The sequence below is a fragment of the Dendropsophus ebraccatus genome, chromosome 1 (assembly GCF_027789765.1).
Source record: "Dendropsophus ebraccatus isolate aDenEbr1 chromosome 1, aDenEbr1.pat, whole genome shotgun sequence".
Lineage (NCBI taxonomy): Eukaryota > Metazoa > Chordata > Amphibia > Anura > Hylidae > Dendropsophus > Dendropsophus ebraccatus.
The window spans coordinates 215812742-215823931 of NC_091454.1; the positions used below are offsets into that span (position 1 = coordinate 215812742).

The 11190-nt window shown below is 42.2% G+C and overlaps 1 protein-coding gene across 2 annotated transcripts in view; it reads right to left on the reverse strand.

Annotated features, from left to right (window-relative positions):
* The window catches only part of LOC138769606 (complement C3-like), a 62706-nt gene extending 54634 nt beyond the window's left edge, over positions 1 to 8072 (reverse strand). The window contains exons 1-5 of one of the 2 annotated variants that reach the window (XM_069948188.1): positions 7954 to 8072; positions 5881 to 6073; positions 2184 to 2340; positions 1893 to 1963; positions 760 to 848 (exon numbers count right to left, since the gene is read on the reverse strand). In XM_069948188.1, coding sequence (XP_069804289.1) covers positions 760 to 848; positions 1893 to 1963; positions 2184 to 2340; positions 5881 to 6073; positions 7954 to 8018 — 575 coding nt within the window. In that variant the 5' untranslated portion in view covers positions 8019 to 8072. The remainder of the gene's footprint in view (positions 1 to 759; positions 849 to 1892; positions 1964 to 2183; positions 2341 to 5880; positions 6074 to 7953) is intronic. The other variant, XM_069948195.1, reaches the window with a different exon arrangement.
* Between the last annotated feature and the right edge of the window lie 3118 nt (positions 8073 to 11190).

Consider the following 11190-nt stretch of genomic DNA (forward strand, 5'->3'; position numbering starts at 1 on the left):
TTTATAAAACCGAGATTGAAGGTTATAGTCTCAATTCTAAAAATCATGTCTGGAGGAGAGCGGGCACTGCCAACCACCAGCTCAATACCATCCCCATAGTAAAGCCTGGTGGGCGCAACATCATACTACGGAGGAAGGGTGTCAGGGAGGCTGGTCAATGTGGAGGAAAAGTTGGATGGAGCAAAGTACATAAAAATCCTTACTAAAAACCTGATCCAGAGCACTCTGGACCTCAGAACTGGATGAAGGCTCCAACAAAACAGTGATCCTAAGTAGAGATGTTTTCCAGGCGGTACTCCAGTTGTCTCCACCTTCCCCATGGAACGGAAAGGCAGCGGGAGTCAAATACCAATGGTTCGGGTTCGATCATCTCTAATCCTAAACCCAACCAGGACCACAAAGGAGGTGCTTAGGGACAAACCTTTAAATGTCCTTGAGGGTCCTAGACAGAGCCCTGACCTGACCCCAATGGAACATCTCTGGAGAGACCTAACAATGGCCTCCACTGATGGCCCCATCCATCCTTACAGAGCTGACAGAAAATTCCCAAATCCAGGCGTAAACCTTGTGACCTTATATCCAAGATAAGGAGGCAGGAATCACGGCCAAAGGGGCTTCACCTAATGCTGAGTACTCGTGGTAAGGATTATTTATGGTTGAGGGAGATTGTAGTTTTTCCTATTTGTTATATTAGTGAAGTCTTCTACCAACCATTATACACTATACAAATATGTCCACCTCTTATATAAAGAACCTTACCTCGCAAATTCAGGTAGTTTTGCTGAACTCTGGACTAAACTTTGCCAACTTGAATAGTCGTTCGTCATCACTATAACCCCATCTGGGTTCTGGATACAAGAAACAGATTGCATGTACAACAATAAAACAGGTTACTATTACCACAAACTAGACAAGGCTTAACTAAAAGACCAGGTCAACACGGAGAAGATATCTGCCATTGGTGCCAGGGGCAAGTCAGGGTACGTCATTGGCAGTGTTGAGCGAACTTGCCGAACTGTTCAAACTTGAAACTCAGCATTAGACTCCAGGAGGCTGGAGAAGGCGGAGGCTGCCCTTGGGAGTCCTGGAAAAGGCTATAAGCTGTATTCATGTTTTCCTGGCAGCCCTAGGGTGGCATCCAACTTCTCCCGTGAAATGCTGAGCATTCGAGTTTGAAGAGCATTGCGGAACTCAAACAGTTCGTTAAGTCTGCTCAACACAAGTCATTGGCTGTTACTGTATTTTTGGCAGAACCCTAGGTTGCATGTCATGGTGGACAGGCTCCTGGTAATATAAACATATATGTGATGCCTTTAGCCATATAAGATTTGGGCTTGTTAATATTCATATATCTACTGTAAAGCCCTCCCAACCCTTTGATAATAGTGAGCATATGGATATTGATGAGCTGTTTCATTCTTGTGGCCATGATCCTTATTGTTGCTTGACGCCTGTAGCCGACAACACACAATGCCAACTGGCCACCATGACAATGACAATGACAAACACTGTGTCAGCAGCACTCGGAACATTACGCTTTGGGGCCCCATAATCCTATACAACGTAAACGTAATGTTCAGAGTGCTGCAAACAGTCTGAGCTTATCATTGATTCAACAGCACAGAGGCTCTGACGCCGGCCGGTTAGAGGAAGTTAGCAGGCCGGATGTGGCCTACCAGCCATACAACGCCCAGGTCGGCGCTAAAGAAACTGTCCAGGATTAGAAAGACATACATGGGTCGCGTATGGCATTTCAGCTCCACTGAAGTGAATGGGGGTGAGCTACAATATTACATACAAACTGTGTATTGTTGAAGAAGGCCGCCATGTTTTTTTTTTAATCCCCTTCAAATGCAGATGAAATTCAGAGGGCGTAAAGCGGTCGTTCTTACCAGAATTTCTGTCACAATATGACGTCTTACTGGTTTTAGGTCAGCGCCCATGAGAAAAACGCGATACAAAACTGGAAAAATAAAGAGAGATTTAGCTGCTGGAGGATGACTCCCCAACAGCCTCATGTCATTTAGGGGGTAACTTCCCTGCCGCCAAGGGGCATCTGAGTTTATTATCATGTTACCCTGTTTTATGTAACCCCCATTTCAATATATATATATATATATATATATATATATATATATATATATATATATATAATTTACTATATATTTATTTTAGTATGTTACCTCTTGAGCCGGGGGTATACACTGGCTTGTCGGTCTGTATGAACATGTATCCGCTGTCATAGGACAAGTGCACGACTTTCTGTAGAGAACACACGGAGGAGTTTACGGAGACATACACAAACTGCTTGGTGTTGTCAAATCTGTAAGGGCCTCTTGGCTGCAAGAAAAAGAAGAGTTCCTTTTTTTTTTACTGAGTAGTTATTTATCAAAATTTTTTGTAAACTTTTACAAAAAAAACATGAGAAACATTTTTTGTAAAAAAAAAACAAAAAAAACATGAGAAACATTTACGAGCAGGTAAGCAGGTAAGCTGTATACACCATCTTATCTATGTGTATAGTGTATGTGTGTAGTGTGGTATATTGCTAGTCTACCGTATCTAATCCTCCAGTGCTACAATACAGGTATCACTGAGATGTCTCTGCTCATCCTCTCCCAGTCTGCACAGCAAAGCTCACAAGTGATTTTAAGAAAACAGGAAGCATCCGTCTATTGTGCTTACTCAAGATTTTTAATGTGGAACGTTATGATGAGTTTATTCCATGGAAAATACTACTTTTGATAAGGTGCATTGAAGACGTCATAGAAGGGGAGTGGCCATGACGGTCCGCCAGATGTAATATTCCTTACACTAGTGACCTGTCATAAATCATAGTGGATATCTATAGCTTGGAGCCAGTGTAGGTTTCCACTGCATAGACATATTTATTGAGAGGCCAATATGCCTTACAAAATCTGCTGGCAGCAACAATTCAGTTTGAGCTTTTAAAGGGGTCATCCGGGCTTAGAAAAATATAGCCCATTTCTTCTAGAAACAGGGACAAATCTGTCCTCAACTTGGAAGCAGCTTTGCCAATCAGTTCCATTGGAATGAATTGAGATGAATTGTACTACTACACACAACCTGAGGACAGGGGTGGTGCTATTTTTCCAAGAAAGTGGATGTGCGTTTTCTAATCCTGGACAATCCCTTTAAGTACCAGCTATTCTAATACCAGTGTCTCTGAAGAGAAGATGGCTATGTGTGCAATATTATTCCCACACATACTGTACTTAGGAAGGGGTGAACATACTTTAAGCCATACTGCTGGTTTTCTGATTAGTAACAGGAATCAGAGTTTTTTCTATACTAAAGCTTATATACTCACAAAAACACAGAAAAATGCAACAGCTCACCGCAACAGCAAGATACAGACCCACCATAGACATGAAAATAATTAAAAGCAGCCCCCCCAACTGCCCAAAAAATTCCCACAAAATAATGAGTCTCTTGGTTACTATTTGCAAACAGCGTAAACTGCCTCACCACGATAAGGTGGACTCATATCGAGGCAGACCCTACACTGTATGTACACTATGGCCTCTTCATGGCGTATAACACGCCTATGCTCTGGGCATGCAAGATCCGTCTAATACCTGCAAAAATAATTGCACCACCTGGGTGAGACAGGTGGAGTGCACGACCAAATAGAGGCAGCCACTCCCCCAACTGGAACATATAAGCTTATATACTGTACATATAAAAGGTCCCACCAAATTTAGGGAAGGTGGAAGGCAAAGGGGGGGGGGGGGCTTGTAGTTAGGAGGATAATAAACAACCTAAACTCGCCCTAAACTTGCCCACTTTCCTTCACTGCCCCAATCCCGGTTTTCCGCTAGCGACACATGCCCAGCTTTTCCAGCTGGTACATTACAGCCAGCTGAGCAATTGCCCTCTCAGCCAGTCATTGACTGAGGCAGTATCCCGCCCCAGTCACTGATTGGCTGAGCAGGCAATCACATAGCTAGGTACGTGATGTTGCAGCTGGAAAAGCTGCAGGAACCTGACTGCTGTCAATGGGTTCTGAAAGGACAATATGGGCACGAGGATAGGTAAGTTTACTTATTATTTTCCCCTCTGTCTTCTTGACTTATTTAATTTGGTGGCAGTTCTTCTTTAAAGTTGGTTGAACATATAGATTTCGTCAGGATCGCTGACCATCTAATCCGAAACTTGTGACTCTCCCAAAAGAATGGTCAGGCGTGATTGATTTTAACATGCTCAACGCCTTGTTCTCAAGGTGATAAAATGCTGCAAAAGGTGTCTGTGTGGTGAACCCCCGGTGGTGTTGGTCGGAGGATTGGTCGGTTACTTGCTAAGTGGTCAGGTGTGACTGCACTTTGGTGGTGGTTGGCCGGCATACAACCGGACCTTAAGATTTTGTCACATGACACCAGTGCCTGGTGGGCACATAGGTATGATGGCACGCCTGCTTTTATTTTATGAGGCTGGTTGTACCCTTTTCCCCTGCTACTGGGTCCCTTGGGATGATATCACGGATGGCCAGAGGGGTGTAATGACCCTCCCAGATGATAGGACCATCCACCCACAGAAAGGGGAAGTGTCCCAAGGTTCCGGTGTGTGCTGTGTAGGTAGATTGCGATAAATCACAGAGTCTCTGAATAGGGTTAAGCTGGTTTACTATTTGTAAATGTGCAGCAGGTAATACAGAGTCACAGTTATGAGGTTTCTCTGGATAAAGCACTTGAAACACACTTGACAAAAGTTCCCAATAAATACTTGACAATATAATGATAAGATCTGTAGCGAAAGTGCAGTGTAGAATATAGTCATCCTGACTGAGCAGTGCTGAGTGATACGTAGAAACAGAGTAGCAGAGAGGAGGATGCCTTGAGAGTCCCAACCCATGTAGAACTGTGCTCTGCCGGGATGTTGGAGGATGAGGTAGAATACTTAGAAGAAGAACAACAACAACACCTATGCCCATGTATTGACTTTGAGTTAGTCTTCACACCACCTTATGCCCACTAGACTCGGCTGAACCTTCCTAATGGGTGACACAGGCCCCAGACCCTGTTACCTGGGATGAGCGAAATGCTGAGGGTTGGAGTGGGATGGAGTTCATAGGCTTACTGCAACTTTGTGCTGTCCGAATCAGTTCCTAGCTCTTTAGCTCTTTTCTGGATACTGTTCTGCACTGTAATTTCTCCTTGTCCACTGCGTGGGTTGAGGTTGTCTCTGGCTTGTCCTCTCCTAAGAGGTTTTAACACTGCATAGTACTTTGTAGCGTTACTTCATAAGAAAGTGGTAGAGGTGTACTGTCTCACATCCTTCCCATAAGGGGTACTAGCTAAGACTGACTACCGGACAAGGACCTGGCAGAGGGCCAGGTCCCAGAAAGGACCACTGTGGAGAGCTATCTAGCTTGTGTCCTTTCCCACAATGTCCAGGACGAAAGACCTTTGATTCTCCCACACTCATGTGACTTACTTCCTCTCAGCATGTAAGGTGCGCTGTGAGTGGGTGAAGAGTGCAACAGAAGAAACAACAGGAGAGGCGATAGGAGAGAAGAAAACAAGGATCCTACTGGTCTACAGATTCTCGTGACAAACAAGGAAATAATAACCCTTTGCATCCTTCAGCTATGCAGCTTCCAACTTACAAAGACATAATACAATGACATCTAATGGCGAAACTTAGTAACGCTTTCATCACCATAATAACACAATAATTACAGACTTTTGTGAGGGGTGTATATATACATAACACCCATGGTAGGACACCACATCTGGACATGTCTTTCTCTGCTTTGCCGATTCAGAGTACATGCATATATGTATATTAATCTGCCCCCCTATAGATAAGCCTGTTTAATCCTTGTACATAACAGCATTACAGGAACATTTCACCACTTACTTGTATTTTAACTTCAGCTAAAAAATTGGTGTTGGGACTCATGTGGATGTCAGTACTAAAGAGATCATGAAAGCCCCGAGGAAAGTCGGTGATCTGGATGTGGGCAACAAATGCAGACGTTTGCCCCTGGGCATCAAGTATAATGGTGTCCTCTATCCCTGCTCGTAGTACTGCTGGTGTGATCAGGACACATCTGAAAGGAGAAGACAACATTGGTCTTTATGTACAGTAAGGCTGGGTTTACACTATATTTTTGCAATCCGTTTTTTTGATCCTTTTTTGCAACAAAAAAAAAAAGAATAAAAAATGGATTGAAAAAATGTGCATCCCTTTTGATCCGTTTTTCCATTGACTTCCATTATAAAAAAAAAAAAAACGCATAAGTTTTTTTTTTTTTGTTTTTTTTTACACAAAAGTAAGCTACGTTTTTGTGTACGTTAAGAAAAATGGATGCAATTTAATCCGTTTTTTTTTTTTTTAAATAATGGAAGTCAATTGAAAAACGGATCAAAACGGATGCACACAAATTCGATCTATTTTTCATCCGTTTTTTTGCAAAAAAGGATGAAAAAAACTCAGCCTTAGTAGCAACATCAATTACCCTCTTAAAGTCACTAACTTTTCTATTCTTGTGTTGGGCTACATCTACCAGGTGAATTTTCTTTCTTTCTTTTTTCTAGACTTGAAAGGCAGTTTTTTTGTTTTTGTTTTTAATATATTTTCTACTTCAATTAGTTGAAGCAGGTTTATACCTTGTGTATTATAAGGCTATGTTCACACAACATAGATCATCTAAGTTGGGCTATAGAGGGGTATCAGGGTAGGCAGTTTTCTCCTTATTATCTTGGTTCTATATTTTATAAAATATTTTTGTGACAATTATGACGGAATTATAAAGTATTTTATAGTGAATTGTGCAATTCGTGGAGGAAAAGCGGTAGGTGGTGCTAATTATTTGTGCATTATATGGTATGTGTGAACATAGCCTGTAGGTTTTCTTGTTGACAGACTTGAATGAAGTGAGAGGGGTAACAGGAAAAACTTTAGAAACAATTTGTGCAATGTCCTCTGTAACCAATGCTGTGTAAATATGACTGCAACCTGGAGCTATGCCAAAATTAATACCTGTCTGCAAACTGATGGTAGGGAGGAGGCAGGAAGGCTAATAGTTATGAATTGTTATGTTCTCCTATAATACTATAACTATAAAAAGGTTGCTGCCTCCCCTGATGTCTATATAATACATGGTACCATTAGAAGACACATTATACTGGGGGGAGCTGTCTGTATCACTAGTGCTGCAGCCTCCCCTGATGTCTATATATTACATGTTACCATTAGAATAGACATTACACAGGGGGAGCTGTCTGTGTCACTAGTGATGCAGCCTCCCCTGATGTCTATATAATACATGTTACCATTAGAATAGACATTACACAGGGGGAGCTGTCTGTGTCACTAGTACTGCAGCCTTCCCTGATGTCTATATAATACATGTTATCATTAGAATAGACATCACCCTGGGCAATCTGTATATATCACTAGTGCTCCAGCCTCCCCTGATTTTTATATAATACATGTTATTATTGGAATAGACATTACACTGGGGGAGCTGTCTGTATCACTAGTGCTGCAGACTCCCCTAATGTCTATATAATACATGTTACCATTAAAAAAAGACATTACACTGGGGAAGCTGTCTGTGTTACTAGTGCTGCAGCCTCCCCTGATGCCTATATATTACATGTTACCATTAGAATAGACATTACACTGGGGGAGCTGTCTGTGTCAGTAGTGCTGCAGCCTCCCCTGATGTCTATATATTACATGTTACCATTAGAATAGACATTACAGTTGGGGAAGCCGTCTGTGTCACTAGTGTCACAGTGAAGCAGCTTCCCCAAGTGTAATGTCTCTTCTAATGCTGACCTGTATTGGTGGCAGCAGAGAAGCCATATTACCTCTTACTGCGGCTACTTAGCATAAAAACCTACAGTATCTACCAGCTGACCGTATACAGTAGACCCCGTACTCCCCCCGTACTCCTATACATGGCAGACAATAGGTACTTACGGTGGGTCAGAATAAACTCCGGAGAGACAGGAGAGTAGTAGAAGACCAAGACTTCTGCCCCCCATGGTGTCTGGTGTATAGGAACGTCTGTATATGAAGGGTTCATATAGTAGCACTATGGTGATGGAGGCCGAGCACACAGATTAATCAGTAACAAGGACGAGCTGAAGGTCACAGCATTGCCAGGAAGAAGACAAGAAATATTTCACAATGGATGGTAAAGGGACACTGAGTTTTCAAACCACTTTTTACATTTCTTGAGGACATTGGAAAAAGTTTTGATTGTGTGGTCAGACCCCAACCTATGGCTAGTAAGAGGCGGGAGAAGTCTCTGTAATAGGGGGTTTCCATCCAGGGTACTTAACCCTTTGAGGACCAATCCCAAATTTAAATTTTTGTGTTTTCGTTTTTCCCTCCTCCCCTTCTAAGAGCTCCAGCACTTTCGGTTTTCTATCTACAGGGCCATGTGGGGGCTTGTTTTTTACAGGAGTAGTTGTACTTTTTCATTCTACCATAACATGTATGACGGAATCCCAAAATTATTATTTATGAAGATATAAATTGGTGAAATCGTAAAAAAGAATGCAATATGGTAACGTTTGGGGGGTTCCTGTGTCTACGTAATGCACTATATGGTAACAGCGACATGATACTATTATTCTATAGGTCAGTCTGAACACAACCATATGCAGGTTACACAGATTCTCTAATGTTATCTATATCTTTAACCCTTTGAGGACCAGGCCCAAAATGACCCAGTGGACCGCGCAAATTTTGATCTTAGTGCTTTCGTTTTTCCCTCCTCCCCTTCTAAGAGCTCTACCACTCTCAGTTTTCTATCTACAGGCCATGTAAGTGCTTGTTTGTTACAGGAATAGTTGTACTGTGTAATGGCGTCATTCATTTTACCATAACATGTATGATGGAACCCCAAATATATTATTTATGAAGATATAAATTGGTGAAATCGTAAAAAAGAATGCAATATGGTAACGTTTGGGGGGTTCCTGTGTCTACGTAATGCACTATATGGTAAAAACGACATGATACTATTACTCTATAGGTCAGTCCGAACACAACCATATGCAGGTTACACAGATTCTCTAATGTTATATATTTTTTTTAAATGAAATCCTTTTTTTTGGCAATTAATTATAAATAAAATGGGCCTATTGTAACTCTTATAACGGTTTTAGTTTTTCACCTATGGGCTGTATGGGGCGTCATTTTTTTCCGCCATGATCTCTAGTTTTTATTAATACCATACTTGTGAAGATCGGACGTTTTGATCACTTTTTAATTTTTTTTAATATATAATGTAAAAAAAAATGTGCAATCCTGGCGCTTTTTCCCCTCTTTTCATTTAGGCCGTTCCTAATGACGATTGTAGAACGGACAATTACGCACGCTACGGTATATTATATGTTTATTTATTTATATATGTTTTATTTATATAATGGGAAAGGGGGTGACTTTAACTTTTATTGGGGAAGGGGCTTTGGGGTATTTATAAAAACAATTTTACTTTTTTTTAAATTTTTTTTTACACATTTTAAGTCCCCTTGGGGGGCTTTTACCTGCAATCATCAGACTGCAGACACTGTACAATGCTATGCCATAGGCACAGCATTGATCAGTGTTATAGGCATTCTGCTCATTGAGCCTGCCTGTGGCAGACTCAATGAGCAGATGGCCAATCGGACCGCACGGGGGATGGTGAGAGACCTCTGGCAGTCCGATATAGCGATCAGGACCTCCCCAGTCACACTGCAGGGGTCCCGATCGGTATCTGACAGGGGACAGGTGGCGTTTAAGGGGTTAATGACACACTGCAGTGCGATTGCTGCAGCCTGTCAATAGCGGTGAGGGCCGGGCTATTCACGGCAGCCGGCCCCCACACTCCGGAGCGCGCTTCATAGCACAGGACATACCAGTACGCCCAGGGTCATCTAGGGGTTAAAGGGAACCGTCATAATAAAAATCCTAGCTAAGCTATCGGCATCATGTTATAGAGCAGAAGGAGCTGAGCAGAGTGATATATATCTTTATGGGAAAATATATAATATAACTTGTAATTTATTGATTGAAATCTCTGATGTTTCCTTGCTAAAGAGTCCAGTCCATTGAGTGACCCCGCCCACTGGACTCCATAACACAGAATGAGCAGGGATGTCAATCAACATGTTAAAGGTACACTGAAAGTTATATATCAATCCACTCAGCTCTTTCTGCTCTATAGCATGATGGCAATTAGATTAGATAGCATTGTCTAGGTGACAGGTTACCTTTTAAAAACCACGCCCACATATCTTAACCAATAGCTGCACAGTGTTTCTGTTAACATCCATAATTGTATAGGTTCTAGTACAAACCTATGTGTTTCAAGTGGGTTCAAGCAATCTGAATTATGGTTACAATATAAGTTGCAATCCGGTCGCCTCTTCACATGTTTATATTTATTTTGTTTTGCATTTATTTATTTGAAAAATGCGAAAAGGTGAGTAATATGAACTTTTAATATGGGAGTATACATATATATATATATATATATATATATATATATATATATATATATGTATTTGTGCTTTTTATGTCTGACCTGTCAATAGTTAGATTGCTTATTCTATAGCATTGCATAGATTAGTGGGATCAGTGCTCTGCTAATACAGCCCTCCCAGAGACAGAGCATGTGCTTCTTCGTGCGTCTGCCCCTTCATTCTAACGATTGGCGGGGGTCCCACCATCCCGACTGATACAAACTTCTGATATGTCAGAAGTTTGTTTAAATGCCAAGTACCCTTTAACCTCTTAAGGACGCATGACGTACCCATACGTCATGCGCCCGTAAGAGGTGTTCAGAGCGGGGCCGCGCGGCGACTCCGTTATGAACCGCGGCGGTCCCGGGTGCCGCTTGTAGCCCGGGACCTCAGGTATTAGCGGCCAAGGTCCCATCGCCGTGCCCGCTAATACAGTAATCAGATGCAGCTGTCAAACATGACAGCTGTTCCCGGCTTGGCACTCGTTTGTTTTCGGCTGCAGCAGCCGAAAGCAAACGAGTGCTGATCTCATTGATCTTTGCTGTATAACTATCAAAGTGTATATACTAGAAGTCCCCCAGGGGGAATAACCCTAACCCCAGGGGGGAATAACCCTAACCCCAGGGGGAATAACCCTAACCCCAGGGGGAATAACCCTAACCCCAGGGGAAATAACCCTTACCCCAGGGGGAATAACCCT